This window comes from Ambystoma mexicanum, chromosome 3q (genome assembly GCF_040938575.1).
Source record: "Ambystoma mexicanum isolate Mex_15411 chromosome 3q, UKY_AmexF1_1, whole genome shotgun sequence".
Lineage (NCBI taxonomy): Eukaryota > Metazoa > Chordata > Amphibia > Caudata > Ambystomatidae > Ambystoma > Ambystoma mexicanum.
In genome coordinates this window covers 67,709,167-67,730,117 of record NC_090926.1, presented here as the reverse complement: position 1 = coordinate 67,730,117, position 20,951 = coordinate 67,709,167, and the positions used below count along the sequence as shown (strand labels likewise).

Below are 20,951 nucleotides of genomic sequence, written 5' to 3'. Positions count from 1 at the left end.
CCCAGTTTAAGCTCACCTTATCTTTTGGAAGGATGAACTCTCCATCCTGCTTCTGGTGCAGGGGCGCGCGTTTGTCCAGTTACTTCACTGGTTTTCAGAATGGCGCTGGCACATCCACTTGACTTTTCTGAGCGATACGCCGTAAGTATGAAGATGCAAAAGTTCAAGTGTGAGCCTCCTTTTATGTTGTTTTTTCTGTCCTTTATTTCAGGTGCAGAACAAAGGCGATGCGTTGAGGGGTTAAATTGCCGGTGGTAAAATCAGGTGAGTTAGTGATGAGGGCGACCCATCTAAATGTCTTTATAATTCCCCAGTAATGTCTTTTGTCCTTTCCCCATAGGGGCCGGGGTGCGGTGCCTGCCAAAGATGCGGCGCCGACCCGAGATGTGGAATGGTTCACCAAGAAAAGCCGGTAAGTAATATGGCATAAAATTCGGCTTTCCTCTTGTGTTCCCTTGCTCACCTTTTGTCTCTTCTTCTCTCCCCTAGGTGCAGAGATGTGGCGGCGGTGCTGAGAGCCGCGATGGAGCCGGGCGGCGTCTCGGGAACAGGTGAGTGAAGCGCTGCGCTGCAGCGAGCAACGCAGTGCTTTTAAATGGAAGTCTTCCTTCAGGAATGCTGGCGTGAAGATTCCGGATGCAGGTAAGAAGGTTGAATAAGTTCTTGGTTTTCACCTTTCTCTCCTCTTATTCCCTTACAGGTGTTCCAGGTTCGAGGCGGGCGTGGCTGGAGTCCAGGTGCAGGAGCAGACACGGTGAGCGTTCAGCTGCTGGGATGCAGAACAACGCGAAGCACTTGTGGCTGTCCGAGCGTGGCTTAAATAGCTTTGGAAGAAGTTCCAGGTGAGTATTCTTCCACAGCCCCACCCAAGTAACAAAATAGTTCCTTGAGAAAAATAGTCCCTCCTAAGCCTCATTTGGCTTGGTTCTTCATGCAGCATGGTCTGCATCAGGTGAGTGTGCAGCATGGTCTGCTTCAGGTAAGTGCACCAAACACTTCTCCTTATGAGCCTGGCGCCTATGGCGCCAGGACTGATGTCCAACATGAGCCTGGCGCCAACGGCGCCAGGACAGAGTCCAAAGAGCCCTTATAAAGGGCCGGTGGGCTTTTACCCGGGGGCGTGATGCCTGCTCCCGGGGGTGCTGGGCCTGGCCTGGTGCTCCGGGGGTAGGCATCATGACAGTGAAGCTGGTCCTGACTGTTTGTTGTTCCACTCTGGTTTTTGATTTATGAATGGAAGATTGTCTTCTTGGTCGTTTTCTTCATCTTGGTAAACTGGATCTTCTGTCTCTAGGCACTTCTCACTGTTTCCACTCTCATCTGAAATGCAGTATGTCGAGATATCCGCTAAATCAATTGCTGATTCCTCGTCCAACTCTTCTTCTCCCACTTCGACCTCCTGTTTCTTGAAATTCTTTAAACACTGTAGGTAGTTCAGGTGTAGAGTTTTTAATTCCACCTGAGCTAATAGAGATTACTTTGGTTGGTAACGTGAGGTTTTTGATAAATTGTTGCGTGACATTAACTCTTTGTTTTTTGAGTTGTTGCTAAATTTATTTCCTTTTTTGACGATTGTAGCTTATCCTCTGCCACTAATACTGTCAAACTATTTTATTTTTGCTTAGTCTTAGCCCCAATAGCTTCTTTATCTCTAACCGACTTTTGAGAGGTCTTTGAATTGTTAAATATGGGACATAATTTAGTTGGGGCTTTCTGTACGTTTACTTCCTCCTCGTGGTGTCTGGCCTCGGACTGTAATACAGTTGGGTCTCTCAACAGGTTTTCCTTTATTGGTATTGGTACATGGCCAACATAGTCGTCTGATCTTTCAAATGGACCCCTATCTGCTCATAGAGCTTCATGAATGGGACCACCCGTCTCTCTTTGATCCTGACTTGTCATGTTGGTTTCTTTCTCTAAAAATACCAGAAGGTGCTGGTTCTGGAACAATGTTTCTTTGTTCCTCTGTTGATTGGATGTTCTGAAATTACCACTCTCCGGGTTTGTGCTAGAAGCCATAAACCTGTACATCGTTGCTCACTCATTGTGGCTTGTAAATTGGTTAGATTGGTTATTGTGCCTTTCATATGCCTGTGAACATTTTTTTTAAATGATAAGGATGAAGTTTGGTGAAGGGAGGCATTCTTCTTGAATTGAAAACCACCCTCCTCAACATGAGAGGCAGTCTCCAAGAGCAATTTATCTGATATGTCTTTCCCACGGCTGCCCCATGGAGGCATGTCACCTCTACCCCGAAGAGCCTCCTTCTGATACGAAAAGTTTGAAAGGTCTGGCCTTGATAGCCCCACCGGTCTCCATATGTTCCTCTTATCTCGCATCAGTGCCTTACGTAGTACTCGCTCAGTGGGTTCAGTGCACTCATTATAAGACGGTGTTTCATGTGTAATACCTTTGGGTTCCCCCATCAGTTTCTGTGTACTGCCTAGCGTGCTCGTCCCCACTCAAAGTGGTTTTGTGAGGCCCTTTGAATGTGGAGGAGCGTCTGTTGAAACTGGGGTAATGGAGTCGGCCCCCAAAGTGAACGTTTTTGTTTGATTCAGTCGATCCACATAGGGTCACTTGCTATTTGCGTGGACTGTTGTCGTGTTCCCATTCAATAGTGCCGCGCCATCAGAGATTTCTTTATTATCTGGCTTTAAGTCTTGCCTTGAATCCTGCTTTAAGTCCTGCTCTAAGTATTGCTCAGGCTCAGCATACGTACCTTGGACTGAGCTTTCTTGCAAAGTTGCTCCTAAAAGGTTTGCATTACGTCTGGCCCCATCCCCTTCATGATCATGATCTGTGGGGTTGGACTTACTGTCTCTGCTCGGGCTAGGGGTGGTTGGCTGTAATATACTTATTTGAGACCTGATTTGAGGCCCCGCTGGTGGGGGAATACGGGAGCACAACTCCACATCTCTGACACCCCCCACTTCTATGAATGCACCGTAGATGCTCCTATGACAACATTCGGCATGCTCAGCGGATTTCAACAGGATTCAGCGAGATCAACGGGATCAGCGGAAAATCGATGGCATCCTGAGACACAAAACTGCCCCAGTAGCCGCTGAGATTTTGGAGCTGAGGTTGCCACCACCCAGGCTCATCCTTTGCCTCTGACGTCCTCTCACTTAGAGGAAAGGACCCAAAAGGAAAGAGCGTCAATGCGTATCTGTGTATCTGTCTCAGTATGCAGCAGCTTCCGACACTCTTATTTGCTAACGATCTAAGCCTGAATGCCAGTAAGACAGAGATTGTACTCAGCATTTTATAGAAATAGAGTCCGCTTCCTGTGAAGGGAATGGCTGCTCGACTGATCTCGTTGTTTCCCCTAATATATGCTCAAGTGGATTCACTGTTCCTTTGGAAACTTTCCAATAGAGTTTCCTTTGCAAATTCTTAAGCCACAACCTATGTGGCCCGTCCTGGAATATATATTTTCTTGGTCCATCCCAGAGTACATTAGAAATATCTAGAAGCTGCCCTTCGAACTCCAGTAACTGGGAAACGGAGCGATGGGGAACAGTCGGCTTGTGCTGCGTACACCAAAAATACTGGAGAATTGCTTGATTATATATGTATATAGTATGTGCCTCAGAGATGGTCAGGAAGACGCAGTGTCCCAACAGTGAAGTAAAGGGTTCCCATAAAAGACCCCTCCCTGAATCTTCTGTCCCCTTATCCCTAAACCGACCTACATCCACCAGCCCCTCTGAATATACCTGTCCCCCCCTTTTCTATACAGGGCTATGTTGCTCACTCACTCTGTTGCCGCTACATAAATCCCCATTCATACATTGGTAATAAAAAAGCTAATGTAATGGGGTAAGTGATTCTCTCCTTCATCTCTGAAATGGACAATATGTGTGAGCAAACAAGTGTTGGAAGAGGACTTACCCCCCCAGTCAACCTGGTCCTATGATTAGGAGAAGCTGAAACCTCCCTGCAGAGCTTTCCTGATGTTGCAAGCAGGTGAAGAAGTTCCTCCATGCTAAATTACATGAATGCATGCGTTGTTCCAAGTGCAAAGCTAGCAGAAGCAATTGGGCATACGGAAGTGGAGCTTGCAGGGATGTAAATGGAGTGGAGTGCAAAACAACCCTGTACAAGTTAGGGAGATCGCTCACTAGTTTCCCAGTTTAGATGTAAACCATGTTTGGAAAAGGGACCCAGAAACTGGAGTCTATACACCTCTGCACTTAAAGTACTTCTCGTTTGCAAAATATTCATAGGGTTGCCAGAATTATCTTCAACGTCTGACAGTTACATTGTAACATTACTTCAAGTCTAGCATTCCCAGAGTTAATAAACTTCACGATGTATTAACCAAACGGTGCCCATCAGGTTCTTCAGATACATCCTTTATTGAAGAATTCGATGGTCCGAAGACACAAAAAAACATTACCCCATGTTCCTGAAGTGGCAAACCTTCTGTACTGCCAGTGACTACATATATATAATATTCAAACTTTGTGTTCATGTCTTGTTTACTACCTAATTACATACATTTACATTTAGGTCAGTAAGTTCCATTCTTGAAAAACAAATCTACACAAGTCATTGCTTTAAATATAGGCCTAATTAATCCAGGCTGAATTTCATCCTAGAAACAAAACCTTTCATAAAAACGCATTGGTTGTACTTATCACCTTGGATTAAATACTTTCTTAATTGTTGCTTATGGAACCTATCAAAGTAGCAAGTTTCTTAGTGGCTCTCGTTCCTGCCACAATTATTTATGTAATCTTATAACCATCCACAGGCAACAGTACCATATCTCTTTCAATGTTCTGCGGCTGTTGAACGAGCTAAGGGTTTCTCCTTACACTGCACCAATCTCCACCACCTCACCTGAACTGAAATAGCAGTGACTGGGGGACTGACTTTACTGGGCTGATGGTGGGCCAATGATTTTTCCAGCAAGTACTGTTATATCGAAAGATATCTACAGGGCCATTTCAAACGGTCAATAAGTGTGGTCCACCTGAAACCGCTATTCCGGTTCGGTGGAGGGTGAAAGGGCATTACAAGACACACAGTCAACTGCATGCTACCAGAGGGATTCCTATATAAGGAAGTTCCAAACACCTTTAGGTTAGAATCATGTAAGTGATTGAGGCACCTAATTCCAAGCCTTCACCTTCAACACACTTGTTGGATATACTTGGCTCGCACTTTAAGCATCTTACATTCCTTCAGGGCATTTAAAACCCCTTCTCTTTAGTACCAATATTCGCAATTTAATCACATTTCATGCAGGAAATGTACCACACTTAGAGGGATTGTTGGGGGTAGGAAATGTACCGCACTTTGATCGATTGTTGGGGGTGGGAGGTGTATCACACTCAGATGGATTCTTGCAGGTAGGCATTGTACCGCACTTGGATTGTTGGGAACATTAATGCTTTACTCTTAGATGGGTTGTCGAAGGTAGGAAATATATTGCTACTAACTAACCACACTAAAAACTCACCATTCTCCATACTTTCCCCTCAAAACTCTGAACTAAACACAACCATACCTCTACCGCACCACAAACGACACTCACTTCACAATAGCCAACATGAAACCAAACCATACACAATCTCACAATAACACCACATGATGGCTACCGACCGAAAATGCACCAACACTCAGGGACTGGTTCCTCCGAACTGAAGCTGCCAACAGCACAACAAAGCTCTCTTGCTCATTCTCCCGCTCAATCCAACTAACAAACCCTGCCTCCCTCCTTGGATTGCAGATCCGCCATAGTGCCAAGAGACCACACAGGTGGCAACAGTGTGCGGTACAAGAATCTTTAACATAACACACTGTCTCCAACCATAAAGCTCCTGTATCCTTTAATGGATGAAAGAGCAAAGTAGGAAAATGCAGGCTATATTTGTCAATCCTTTCCACAAAAATGCTCAAGTGAATTCTAGCACATTTAAAATGTCCCGGCAAAAAACAAAGAATATTCCCCCCATGGTGTACTGACAACTTAGTCTAGAGTTCAGTCACCGAACAATGGAAAATAAGAATGAGCTTGCAATCTTTATGCTCACGCAATGGTAAACTGTTACCAATCTACCTTGTTAAGGGTTGCCCCTGCCTTTGTAAAGTCACAAGTCAGCTGGTCCGGAAACAACGGTGGCGGTAAATCCTGTCCTGCAGGTCTGACCTGGCGGGAGTAACGGGAGTAACACCACCCGCCTGCAGGCAGACATGGAAACACTGGCTCTGTCATAGCTGGCACCAGTGTTTCCATGGTCCCCATCCCCATGGAGTCCTATGCGACTCCATGGGGATTTAGAGAATTCCGCCTCCAGAATTACCGGGTCACCGTAGTTGTAATGCACCGGTGATTCCGGCAATCACGGAGGTGGAATGGTACTACTGGCCGGGCGACAGTCTGCCGGTTTTTCCAGCACAGCTACCGCCGGACTCGTAATGAGGCCCACATAGTCCCATATCTTTCCCGTTGATCTGTTCTTAGAAACCCCAAAACGATTCTAAGATTTTTCAAAATCCATGCAAAAGAACAGAAATCAAACGTTCCATTCAGTTGCCTGGGCAGAACATCCAGAGGAAGGGAACCTGCCACCCGCAAGGGGTGCCAGGCGCCCACATGGCTTTGCTATGTTTTTGCTCTTAGCCATGGGATATCTGCCACCAAAATAAAATGTGTTGCGTGCCCTCATATAATATGCTAAATCACACTAAACCTGCTATGAAAAACCTGCCTTTCTTTGATATTGGATTTAGAAGATTCATAATAGCATTAGCCTGATTGACTTTCCAAGATGTGTGCGTTTCTATCCAAGAGAAAACACAATATTTTACTTCTTTGGTAAAAAATGAAAAATATCTTCATGTTTCCGTTTAGATCTATATGTTAAATTCACAGCAGTAAAAGATGATGCTGTAGAAGAACAACATTAATCAATTTCTCTGGGTGCACCACACAACTAGCTAGGCATACTTGAACATAGTCATACACAATGTATGAACGGTTTTTGACCTTGGCATGCTCAAACCCTAAAGAAACAATTATTGACCAAACCATATTGGCACACCCACACATGTAAACAGTGCCTCTGTCACAATTGCCACATTTACTATTCAGATTTGCCCTTCCATGTCCAAAGAAGGTTGGGGTCAAATGCACATTTTATTTTCCTGCACAGGCAAGTAACATTGTGGTAAACTGGGGTAATGGTATGGCTTAATTGCCAGTACATCCTTCCCTACAGGATACAATATAATGCATAGTGAAGAATGGACAGCGTAGTTACAACATGACAGAGTGGGATACGCACTTTCTGGAAGAAAAAGGGGACCCTTGCATGCTTTTTTCATTCCTACTGTTCAACACTCAGACTAGAATGGCACCATCATGAACATGTCATTCGAAAATCAATGCAGTGGCCAGTAGACCAGGAACTTTACATCCGTGCTCGCCATGCCAGGTTACGAAGCAGCCTGAAGCAGGTCTCCAATCATGCTAGGGATTAATCCCCCAGGACTGTACCCTTTCAGGAAAGGATGCATTTGTCATCATTTGCTTTGCTATTCCCTACAAGGCGTTAGGTTACAATAAATCATTCAGAAGGGCTGAGGTAATAGTGGCAGGAGTGGGAGAGGCGAGGACTGGAGGGGGCTTCTTCACAGCTCAGTTACCAGTACTGGATAAAATGGTCTCTTGTAGAGTACAGGCGTCAAGTTCCTCATTGAAATGTGGACGGGAGGGTACCGTATGATTCTAGCATCCAAGGGCAATGCAGAAGGCCAGTTCCTAGTTCTTTTGTTTGCATTTCTTAGATTCCAGACAAGGATGACATGACTGAAGTGTGATTACGGTCTCCGGACAGAAGATGAGTATTTGCGCTTGGCAGTGTGGTGCATTGATCCTCATCACCTTATAGGTGGTGTAGGCTGTCTTAAAGATTATGCAGACCTTGCGGGACAGCCAGTGCACTTCCTTGAGGGTGAGGTTGATGTGGTTACATTTCGTCAGGGTTTTGTTGATTTAGCCAGGTTTCTGGAGTGTCACTTTGGAGGCTCAGACTTCCGTGAAGAGGGTGGTCCGAGAGGACCAGAGCTTCAACTGTTTCTCTGAAGTCTGTGGTGGAGATAAACGGCTTGATTTTAAAGATGAGCAAGAGCTGGTACATTATTGTCTGAGATTTCTTCACGACATGAGAAATGAAGGAGAAGTTTCAGCCAATGGTGAATGGTTGAGACTTTGTGCAGGGCGTGAGGTGGAGTGATAATCTGTTGCATTTTTTTCATACCTTCAGTGTGCATGGTGGAGTTATAGAAAATGATTAGCTCAGCCTTCGCAGATTTAGGTAGGCACTCAACATCCAGGACAAAGTGGGCATGAGGATATTGGCACATTCAACCTTTAGGAAGAGTCATCCGCAAACTGGTGAATTTTGATATCAAGAATGGTGAAGAGCTCCCAAGCTGTGGCTGGTGTTGAGATGTCCTACAGTACTAAAGAAACTACCGTTTTTTTTAAAAAATAATATATTTACCTACATTTTCTGTTTTCCGTAACCCAGTCTGAATTAGTTGATTCAAAAGTTCCTATTTTTTTTTTCTCTCTGAACAGCTTGTTTCCTTGGTTCCCTTTAAAAAGCTCCTAGAAACTTTAGCTAGTTCATTTATTTTTTAGATATTTCTGGGGGTTTGCTGACCTTGTATAACAAACATTAACACCCATTAGCTTAAATCTCTTTAGACTTGTGGTTTAATCATCCATGGAAAACACTTTTTCAAACTTTCTTACTTTAATTCTTAATGTCTTCATGTTCAATTCTACAGTACATTTCCAAGGTGACGGACGCAGTGGTCTACTTATTTACAGCTCAATACCCTGATTTTCTACTTCTAATTTAATGCGTAATCCATTAGCTGCACTATGAGGTATCCTACCTACTTGTATTATACCACTTCGATTGTTTATCAGTTCAAATAACAATTGAGCCCTTTTCTTGTTTTGACAGACATATTTGTTGATTTGAATTTGTTTGTCTGGAGATAATATATGGGTTTTTCTGACATGTTAATGCACACCTAAGGCATGTGATTTTGTAGAGCATCTGGTTCTATAGAAAATATTATCAACTTCCTTTAACGTTCATGTTGTTTTGTCCACAGGATTGTACAGGCGCCACAGTTTGTTTGTGCATTTATATAGCGCTACGAACCCTCAGGTATCTGAGCGCTGCTTATTTCCCACTGTGCGTGGTGCTCATTTATCGACCTCGGAAGGATGAAAAGCTGAGTTTGGCCCTGCCGGGATTCGAACCTGCGTCAGCAGGCTCTGCACAGATGTCAAATCGAGCGCTCTACTCGTTGTGCTACCTGACCGGCTACAGTCATGTTCTTCTTTATTATACCCCTTCTCATTACATTTATTAGTGTTACAGGACTTTGCAACAGATTGGCTTTCTATTTCTTGTTTACATGAAATAAATTGAAGGATTAACTCTACGTGAACTGGTCTGAATGAATACTATTTATATTCTGGGACTTGGTTCTTCTTCTTAGTTATGTTGTTTCTTTTTTTGTGGTGTTAACCGGTAAAGACCCACAATTTGAGGTCTTCTCAATGCTGCGATATTTCAATACTTTTATTTTTTATTCTAGTTTTTAGATGCCATTTCATAGTTTATGTACTTCTATATTGTTTTGGGCTGGACCATATTTTCTCTTGAGCAAATATCATCTCAAGTATGCTTTCTTCGATGCTGATTAAAATCCCCTTTCCAAGTGAAGCTTTTATCACAGTCTGTACATTTATAGGGCCTCTCTCCAGTATGCATTCTTATATGACCATTCAAATTATCCTTACGACTGAATCTTTTCTCGCAAAAGGTACATGCATATGGTTTTTCACCTGTGTGTGTTCTATAATGTTTCATGAGATTCCCCTTGTGAGGGAAGCTTCTCCCACAATCAGTACATACATATGGTCTTGCTCCTGAATGAGTGTTTTTATGCCTAACAAGCTCTTCCTTACAAATGTAACTTTTATCACATTCAGTACATTTGTAAGATGTCCGATTTTGCTGCGTATTTTGAGGACTATTATTAAATTGTGGCCTGATGGGATTCATTTCAAATTCATTATATTTCTGCGATACCAGTTGCTTTGATGTTCCCTGATGCAAAACCAAGTTCTGTACATGGCTGGAAACATCTACACGTTGATTTGATGATTCTCCTCTCTTTTCCCTGTAGATCTCTGCTAACAGCTGGCTTCTAAAGTTTGCCCCCTTGAAAGAGCGCGGGAGCATTGCGGCGTGGGTTCTTCGTGATGAAACCCTATAGGGTGGTTTGCGTTTGATACTTTCTATCGGCTGCCCAACGTTCTTTCCTCTGTTCATGATTCCATCACGTGCTGGGTTGAAATAAGAGTCGGTTATTAGGTTTTTACTCATAAATATAGTCCACATAGAGAATGCATTCTTGTAAACGATTCCATAATAATATGCACATAGCAAGATAACAAAACATAACATGTGAGAAATATGAACCTATTCATCAATTTGTACCAGGTTAGGTATTGGTACTTTAAATGATTTGATTCAAAATGGTGGCAAAATAACTCTATTGTAAAACAAATAGAAAACGGACACTGCTGGACATTAGGATTAACCATCTTGTTCGCAAGAGCGGGAAGCCACACTCCCGTCCTTTCTGGTTTGGGATACACTGCTAATCAATCAAATGGATATTTAAAGGGTAGAGGGGCAACGATGTGCTTTTTGTGTTTTTAGACTTTCTGTTGTGGTAGATCCTTGGCAGGAAAACTAGACGGGCAACTAAACACTACTTAGCAGATAAAAGGATCTCTGAAATGTCAAGCATTGACTTCTCAGCACCAAGAGAAAATAATGTTGTGGTATGGCTATACACATCTCTTGATTATTACAGTTACATAGCACCGGGCCTTTGCCCTTAAACAATATGGACAATACTTTAAAAATAGAGAGACACTTCTGAATCCAGTCACGCACAAACAGCCAAATAGATGCTGAGTTAATATACACATCAGAAACCCAGAACAGGGCCAGTTATGGCACAAAGGCGGATTTCCTGAACATGTAAACAGAGGGAACGACTGGGTTATATGGTGTCACATGATGAACCCTTGCGCTATTGTGTTGGTTCCATATATGCACATGAAGAAAGACTGCTACAATAACTCTCCACTTCCAAAACGAAGAGCCGCGCCAGGTCTGTGCTTTGTATAATTATAACAAGTTTGAAGAGAGAGTGTTTGAATTAGGCACATACAACGGAATGAACGTTTGTTTTATCACAAAACCCTGCACATTTCATGTGACATTTTAACACTGGATGCCCTCTTATTAACAAATACCTGGTACACACTATAGCCCTCTACTAGAGACCATCAAGTTAGTATGTAACCTTCCTTTGTAATGTCCCCGGGTCTCTCTCTCCACTTGCGTCAGCACTGCAGGCCCATCTCTGGACTTGCCACTTATGATATACATCTCAGACCTAAGCCCTTAAGCACATTCAGCAGTGGCGCTGCACTGAGCCCCACCGAGTACTTCCAACTGCCCAGACAGAGTACAGATCCTTCAGCCAAACGCAGGGAGCCATGGGAGAGATTGGAGGGAGTGGGTTGGGATGGTGCTTCAGCTTCTTACTATCAAGACTGGAGGACTGGAGGTGCCCATCAATGCCCACCACACCCACTATGGCCAAAGACCGTCACTCCAATAAACTTACCAGCTTCCACTGTCCTACAAGCCAGAGAATAAGGCAAGAACTGATCGGGGACTAATACAATGGGGCAGTGATGTGCTAACAGGGACTAATGAAATATGGCAGCGATGTGAGACATGGGTATAATAGAAATTGATGATGATGCACTAATTGGGCCTAATAAATCATTGTGTGCTAAATGTCTATAACAGAATCAGCTGTGGTAGCTAGACATAATTGTGCTTGGCAATTCTGGGATAATTGAGCAAAAAATAAGTTGTGCTATTTGGGGATTAATGCAATCTGGTGATGATGTGCTACTGGGTACTACGGAATCAGGTCATGCATGTATGATGTGCTTATGGAGCTCAATGTTAAATGAAAATGATGTGCTAAGGGGACATTGCAGAAACTTGGGATGCATTGCTAATTAAGAATACAACATAGCAACAATTTATCAACATGGCATAATGGAATGTTGCAATGTGATAACTGTGCATAATCGATTCTGACCATGATGTCAGCAACAGGCTTCATGGAATCTGGACACGATGTGCTAACTAGACTTATGAAAAGATACGCTGATGTGCCAATTATCCACAGTGAATAGAGGCAACAAAGGGCAGTTGGGCTTAAGGTAATCGTGCAAACTAACGTGCACACAAAAACAAACATTCACCCAGAGGGAACCCATAGTTTGGAACTCCCTACCACTCCAGAAGCCCCCCCCCGCACCATCCGTCATCTCATTCAAAAAACCTGCAAAAACGTACCTCTTTCCCAATGCCTAATCCAGCCACACCATCTCCAATGCCATTCCCGGTCTATCCTAATCTTCCTATCCTTGTCGGAACATTTTGTAACTTCTTTATCACTTGCTCCATTTACAACGTTTGAAATCTGTAAAGCACTCCGAGCACCTCTGGCTAGGGCCAGCACTGGACACACATTCAAATAAAATAAATAAAATAAATAAAATAGGGACTGATTGCTTCAGCATTTGTGGAACCACACCCTGAGATAAGGAAAGTCATTTCTCATTATGGCAAGCATGGTTGCTTGTATTTTAGTGACTGGGCCTAGAACAGATCACCTGATTTTCACATAGGTTTCAGAACTGTTGTTAGATCTGATATTTCAGAAATAGAAATAGGTTGAAAGACAAAAGCCGGTCTTAGTGGGTAAAGCTGAGTAATCTTATATGCTTGTAAAATAGAGGCGTGACCATCTTTGATTGTTTTTATTACGAACATGTTGCAGCCATGAGAGTGTTTTATCGATTGAACTATCCTACCTTGATTGCAACTGGGAGAGAAACACACATTGGATACTCTGTAAGAGCGCTCTTCGTTTATTCAGGGAGTTGTGATTTGTGTCGATGTGAGATTGCATGCCAGGACAATACCTCTACTGTAAATGTTTAATGATTTCTTTAACTCAACGTGATCTTTCAGGTGGGTGGGGTCAGGGTTAAACCACAGAGCTGACCGGAGCATAATGTTACCAATTTGTAAAGGGTGTTACAAGGTCCCCTGCATTGCTCTTGAGACCAACAAAGGGGTGTCTCAGTAGGCTGGGTGGCACCCTGAGCCAGTAGATGAGGGCCAGGGCATGGTAAGGGTGCCTGGTCACTTGCCCTTAGTCCCCGCTGCATGGTAGAGGAAAGTCACAGAGGCACCATGTATACACCCCCTCTTCAAATGAGAGAGGCAGACTCTGTCACGACTCGCTCCTTTCGCTCCCGTTCCCACCACTTGGGGGCATGAATTGGGGTTTATTCCCTACTGGACTTTTCCTCCGAACCTTATGCTACAGTGCTGTGATGAATTGGGAGCGCTAAATCCCTATTTTCCAAGCTACTTCCCTTCCGGATCCATTCCAGGTTTTTGGCAGCCAGCATGCTTCTTTAATCAAATGACTATGCTTCCCAGAATGCCTGGCCCACTGCTTCACCTCCACCCTTGCAGGACAAGGTTGGGTGGAGGATAGGCAACACCTGTGGCTGCAGGTGCAGCAATCAGCACACCTGAGGCGTGTGCTCGTTAAGCAGCTTTAAAAGACTTTGTTTGCTTCAGTCCAGCGCTGGTCATTGATGCAGTGTCCCTGTTTGTGACTGGTCCCTTGTTCCTGGTGCTCAGCTTTTTGCCTAGTTCCAAGTTTCTATTTTCTTGTTCCTTAACCCTGGATTTCGAATGTATTGTGCTTAATTGATTTCTGCTTCTTAGACTCCCTTTCTGTCTTCCTCTGTTTGCAGGAGGCATTTCTCAGTGCTTTCCCTTTTTGATTCAGCCCAGTTTGTCTGTGTTCTATATTTCTATGACTTTGTCCTTTGCTGCTGTAAACCCGTATGCCTTAGCCTTCCTCTTTAGATTAGCTTCCGGTCTTTTTCCTTGGATGGGTGGGGGATGTTTGCCTTGGTAATTTCGTTTTCCCTGCTCCTGCTCCTTACTTTCTCTTGGAATCCATTCCATGTTTTCCCTTGCACTTCTGCATTTATTTCCCATTGATTATTAGGTGTGGTGTGCTGTTGTAGCTAGCTCCTGTGTGAATGCCTATGTTTTCCTCACTATTCTGTAATCACTTTTCCTACTTGCCCCTTGGCTTGAGTCTTATGTATTTAGTTATCCTCCCATTGCTGTTCTAGCCTTTCTGGGTCCCTGTTTGATCAACAGGGTTCGTGGGCTTGCTGACATTCAAGAGGTATTTCTCGTCCTCGTGAGTACTGTTTTTAAGTTCCCTTATTTAATACCATCAAGAGTGTTAGTTAACAGATCCTGTCGTTGCTTGCCCTCTACGTGGACTTAGCGCTGTCAGTACCTGTAACAGCAATTGGGGGTAATGCGCTTGCCAACTTTCCTTGCAGTTATAAGGAGTTTCTAAGTGCTTACCCCACATCCCTTTTCATGAATTTGTATTGTTGTCACACTCTATTCGCACTCCTGGGTTTTTAGCATACATGAGTCTTGGTTCCTGTGTGCACGTTGTTTGATTCAAGGCTATTGAAACTGTGTGATTTTGTGCACATTTCCCTTGCCATATTCGCTGCCTTTGTACTCACCTGACAGAATCACTCTCTGAGCAGATTCTTACAAGAGGTGATGAGGAGGATATGGGGATCAGAGTAGGAAACGGAAGTGGAGGAGGTGGTAGTTACAGAGAAGGGTGATAGTATAGAGGAGGTGGTAGTTACAGAGACTGAGGTGATGACAGAGGAAGTGGTGATACCAACCTGGGAAGTGGAGGAACTAACAGAAGGAACAATAACCGATAAGAAGAAAGAGAGCATCCCTAGAGCCAGAAAAGACAGGAAAGACCGAAGAGGCTGGAGCAGGAACGACATCCCAGCAATGAGGACAGTGGAGCAGTAGTCAGTGTGAGGGGGGCAGAGGCCTCAGAAAGGAAGATCCCCAGCCCCAATGGGGGTAAGCTGCTAGGGAGTGAAGTTGGTAACCCAGAACCCGCCACACACTGACAGTGACACCATTATACCATGATCTGATTCATGAGGCAATAAAACTAACAGAGACTTCTGGGGAATGAGATGATAAGAAAGAATCCAGAAATCCCTGAGAAACCTGCATTGCTACTGGGTGGTGTGATGCTATTACACCCAGTGTGACAAACTTGGTTTTCCACCCACCCTCTTAATTTTAGTATCCCTATAATCTGTGAACTATTATTTCTGTGTCCAATCTTTTGCTCATCCTCTTTTGGCCTCCTGACAAGAGGCAATTCCATCACATGGCTCCTATACTAAGAGCCTCCTGTCAGATTTCTGGGAATTGTGGACAGGAAATAACAGAATAGTCAGCTAGATGTATGTTATCCAGCTGTTACCTAGGACTCTGGGAGATTAGCTCTTTCTTGAAAAAAGAATTGACGTGCCGCATGTTTAAGGAAAAATCTTTAATTTCATAATGCATGTCTCACCATATATATCAAAGATTGGGACCATGTGGTTAGACTAGGCAACGCCCATCGTAGTTCTTTTGTGAATGTGTTCCTTTCTGTATAGTACCAGATCTAGTCAATGACAAATCTGTACCCCACATAGGTAGAAAGGAGGAGAGATTCAAGACATTTCACACAACCCTGTGAATGATTTCGAAGAAATATTTTTTAAAGTGCCATGATTGTTCCAGGACAAGTTTATAGTATTTCTGAAACATGTACTCCTCCAATAGAGATTCATTCAGCGATCTCAATCACTCTCCTATAGAACACTACCAGGCCTCCGCCTCACCGGAGGCTCGTCTAAAGTGTTTTAATAACAGAGCCATCTCGAACTAGGTATGTGAGACTAGGTAAATTGTCACCAACCCCTTTTCAGTAACAAAAAGTATGTCCAAGTCATACATTTCAATTAAGTCAGGGATAAAGCAGGCATTAGCCACAGCAGAGCAAACAAAACGGGGAGGGCTGGTGTATTATGTTCTTTCTGATCATTATGCGGCTTAATGGATACAATAATAAAACAGGGGACCACAGGATTAGAGCTACAAATGCAATGGGAAACAAGCTTATTGAGAGAGTGGTCAGGAAGATGACTATGACCATTGTTTAGACGAACACGCCCCCCTAGACCAGCTCATAGCAAAATCTAATACATTTCAGTACAGACTTGCCAAATATAATGTTGAGAAAACGGGCAGGCTGCACATGTGACATAACTGTTCACTCACGTAAGGGTTTACTCAGAGTGGAGTCAGATGACGAGGTGCCATTCTTGCACTAAGAGTTCTCCATTATTGTCTTGCATGTTGTTTGGATTTAATGCTGTTCCCCAGAAAATGTGATTTGATCAGGATCCAACAATTGCTTAATTGAGCCAGATAACCAATGTGAACCCTAGGCCATGGAGCGTCGCTGGGGATGCATGGCGTGTTCATCCTGTGAGTAAATCCAAACTTTGATGACATGTGAGAAATCTCTGAGTGTCAACTTACTTCAACTTGGCCAAACTCATCTTCGCCGACTGGAAGGGTCTCATTAGTGAAGATTTGTAGTGATTTTCACCCTAAAATGCTCATACATGTGGCCTCAAATTGAGGCGTAGCCGGGATTGTTTACAAGTGAGGCCTGAAGCTAATGTACTTGGGCCCACGCAGAGACATTAACATCTGCAAATGCCCACACAGCGCTGTATACATGCCTATATAGTCCAATCTGTGTAATGTGCTGGTGCAAGTGGAACATTTGCCCATCTGTGCAACGATATTGAGACATATGGCGATCGCAGTGACTGCATATTTGCCAATCTTACTAATGTGCTGGGCCTTGTGGAAAACAGAGTGAAAACTGTGGGGCATTTACTAACGCATGCAGTGTGTTGTGCGATGTGGAAATGTGTGTGATCCTTATCTCCAAGATGTGAGCTGAGCATGGAGGCAAATTAAGGCAGAGCCTCACCAATGTGTTAGCCATGCTGAAACCACATTGTGGGCGTTTATATTTGTAGAATGGGCTGGGTATTTAGAAATTATAATGAAGGCATTTGTCGAGGCATTGTACTGTGCTTGCTGAAACCACTGTGAGGGCATTTGTGGAAAATGGTACGTGGAAACAGTAGTTTATACTATTCGAATTCCATTTCTCCCTCTGGGAAATGTTTTGGACCCTTGAAAAATGCACATCTTCATTACAAGCAATACAATTTGGAGATTGCATGAGCTGCAATTTGGCCAAAACTGGATACTGTCCCAAGTGCTTGTTGTCTAAAAATACTTTCTTTTTGACAAATTTGATCACGTTGTCCCTTCTGCTTCTGCTTTCTACTAACTCGAACCACTTCCTCATCTTCCCATCTCAGACCAAAGCCTGAGAATCCATGCATTGGTACTATACCAAACACACACCCTCACAAGCCTCATTGCTGGGAGACTGCTACCTTCACAATGGGCTGTGACAAAATGCCCTGCCTGAATTTTGTGGTCAACAGTGGAGTAGCCAAGGGGGCCGGGTGCCATGATTCTATATGTGATGTTGGACCCTGGGTTTATGCTGGCAGAATACCCTGGCCTGCACCGCCATACACCAGCCTTTTGAAAGGGGCGTGCCACATTGGTCAGGCCCACGCCCCTGTCTATTCAGAAGAGGTTCCAAGCAGGGATGGTATGTTAAAACTTCATTAATGGGTTCCTGTTATTGCATGGTGCTCCTGAGCCCTAAAAGGGAAATACAGGGACCAACAGGGAAGAAGATTTTACCAAGTCTTGCCCACAAAAAGAAAAGACTATCAGAAAAATCAGAATCTGGGAAACACCTGGTCCTCTTGAAAAATACACCTCCCCGCATTCACACAGTTTGTGCAGGCAACCACACACTAGGCAACCTGTATCTGAATAACTTGTATACACAGCTGAGCAATGCCTCGGGTGAGCATGAATCATGGTGAAGGGTTGAGGAGGTGGAGGTGTGAAAGAAAGGAGGGGAAAGGAGTGGCGCAGTGGTGCAGGAAAGGCCCCTCCTCCCCCTGTAGTCCCAAGACCATTACAACAAGTTGAGGAGGTAGACATGGGTGGGGTGTTGGGGACTGTGGTCAGCCAGTTATCATGTTTTTCAAGAGTTGATCCCGCTCAGCTTCCTGACAGGCTGCAGTACAATTTCCGATTACATACGCCGTTTAGCATGTTTACAGTGCTCGCCGTTTAGCATGTTTACAGTGCTCGCCGTTTAGCATGTTTACAGTGCTCGCCGTTTAGCATGTTTACAGAACTAAGTGATGTCAAAAGTCATCTAACTTTTTCGTAGCGGATACCCTACATTCCTCTCTCCCTTTACAAATGATAGACTACAATGTGTTCTGTTCACAGAAAAAGCATATCCAAGAGTGCATCAATTCTACCTTCCATCGAAGAGCATGATTTTAGTTCAGGTCTTATGACAGATCACTTTGAACCTTTTTAGAAAAAGGGCACATAAGAATGCAGGTCTTGATTCGATGCAATACAGCGAATGTACTCACCTGTGGCACTGCTGCTGCTTTGCATTTTCTTGTTCTCTGGATGGTCCATGACAAAAGATGCTGCCTCATCTTTTATGTGGAATGAAATAATGTCTTGCCCTATTATATAAAGACAATACCACACAGGAACACAGATTATTCAAACTAGGAAAATTCTTTAGGAACCAGAATGAGCGTTTCACCCCATAAGTTATTATTTAGGAGACTACCAATGGGATTTGAGAGACCGAGGGACAATCTGGTCTCAGGCACAGGTATATCAGGGCCTTTATCCAATATATAACCACTGAACGTTTATCACGTTCTGATGATGATCAGGTTTTGACCTAAAACCTAGGAAAATCACTACACCTTGACTGGGCACCTCAGTGGGTATTAAACCTCTGATAGGCTTTCAAAATCACCAAAAATAATATGCAACTATTGTCCCCTGAAATTTATAATATTTACATTTCAGTTTTGCATGAAAAGTCAGGGTAGATATCCCTAAAAATCGAACTGGATTTAGTATTTGGAAAGAGCCTTCCGTACAATGAGGGAAACAATCTATGCCTACCACACAGTAACCAAAATGCATTGCAATTCGGAAGGAGGACAAACATGTCCCAAAACGTATCATTCAAGAGCGTGTCCATCCTTGAATTAGTTTCAGCTGAGAGAGATCACCTGTTGTCCAAATACACCACATGCACTGACTCAGGAGTAAGTATCTACAAACGTCCCCCAGAGACGACGCACTCATATTTGCGGGTAACTGAGCTAAACTTTCAGTGGCTAATAAATATTTGCATTTCACGTTTGGGGTTCTAACAGAAAGCAATGCTACCCCCCCACCCTCTCATTTCTCCCCTAGGCCTTCCTCCCCCACCCATCACCCCATGAATAGCGGTATACTGGTTTTCTATTTCCGGCACAAAAGCAGTGAAAATAGACAAAAAGAAGGTTTAACATGTCCTACTGCCGTGCAGGAGCTTGCCATGCCACAGAATGGCATGTTATAGGAAACAGTGGGGGATATGGCCGCATCCTGCAGGTTCCGAATTGTTTACTCATGGGTGCCCTCAAACGTTCCCAGAATAACCTCCTGTAACCTTAGCAAGATGTTCAATCCCCAAACATTTGTGTCGTTCGTCGAATTCCCCAACCTGTTCAGGCAGCCTTACTAAGGACGCCTTTGAGCACAGTGAGCCGTGTTTGGAATCAGAAGGTGACAGAACCATAACAGCTCTCTCGCCAATCCATCCTAATGCTTTACCTGGGCTTGGCGCCTTCTTGACGTTTGTGCAGCTCTCTCTGACTTCTACTCCAAGATGATCAATGAAAATTGGAAGCGACTCCTCTTCTTTCATCAAAGAAATGCCAGGATCCAGAAAAGGGAATCCTGTAGACCAAGTTAACAACCAGCAGGTGCGGTAAAGAAAAAGGGACAGCAAATGTCAACCATATCAGAAAAACGTAGTTTGTAAGCAACAATATTCCTCACCACAACGTACCCACGTACTGAAACCCTTCTATGTTGGTAAGTGAGATACGCTCAAACCTATCAAATACAACAGTGCATGCAGATGTGGCATGCTAAACATGTGGTGCATTGCACTCTAGGCCTGTAAAAAAGATCAGGTGTTAGGGCGAAGTAATGCCAAAATAAGCTTCGAAAGCTGCCCAGCTGAGATTCTCTGCAGGTGGGGGCTGGGTGACTGTTCTAGTAGCCAACAATGCCCACTTCTCTACCACCTAAACTTGTTGCAACAGTCTCGTGCCTTAGGGGGCTTTCCTGCACCTCTTTGTCACTCATTTCCTCCCCTTTCTTTCTCACTTCCACCGCAGGCCATGATCACCCAAGGCATTGCTCAGCTGTGTATGCAAGTCATTCAAATATGTGTGGCATCACGGAGCAGTTACCCTGACCTGCATTACTGGATAAGTTCTGATGGAGGCCCTCCGACTCTCTGGATGGCTGGTGCACAACATGCTTCCTCGAGGCTAGATACGTGTCAGCCAGTACATTAATAGAGCTAAAAACAAGTAGGTTGCTCTGCCCATTGCAGCAGCAACCAGGCCTGCTGTGTTTTGTGGGTAGCCGAGGGAGGGGAACAAAGCTCCCAAATGCACTTGCTCTCCTTAGGAGAACATTAGGGCCTCAAACCGATCATCTCTTCCTATCCCCTGTCCAATGAAGCTCTCCAGATCTCACTTATGCTGTTCAAACAATTAAGTGAAGTTTTTTTGTTGCACACAATGGAGCTCTTTTTCTACA

General features: G+C 43.9%; 1 protein-coding gene across 2 annotated transcripts in view; it reads right to left on the bottom strand.

Annotated features, from left to right (window-relative positions):
* Positions 1 to 7,130: 7,130 nt before the first annotated feature.
* The window catches only part of LOC138582135 (zinc finger protein 282-like), a 176,157-nt gene continuing 162,336 nt past the window's right edge, over positions 7,131 to 20,951 (bottom strand). The window contains exons 5-7 of one of the 2 annotated variants that reach the window (XM_069653147.1): positions 19,950 to 20,075; positions 18,695 to 18,793; positions 7,131 to 10,393 (exon numbers count right to left, since the gene is read on the bottom strand). In XM_069653147.1, coding sequence (XP_069509248.1) covers positions 9,720 to 10,393; positions 18,695 to 18,793; positions 19,950 to 20,075 — 899 coding nt within the window. In that variant the 3' untranslated portion in view covers positions 7,131 to 9,719. The remainder of the gene's footprint in view (positions 10,394 to 18,694; positions 18,794 to 19,949; positions 20,076 to 20,951) is intronic. The other variant, XM_069653146.1, reaches the window with a different exon arrangement.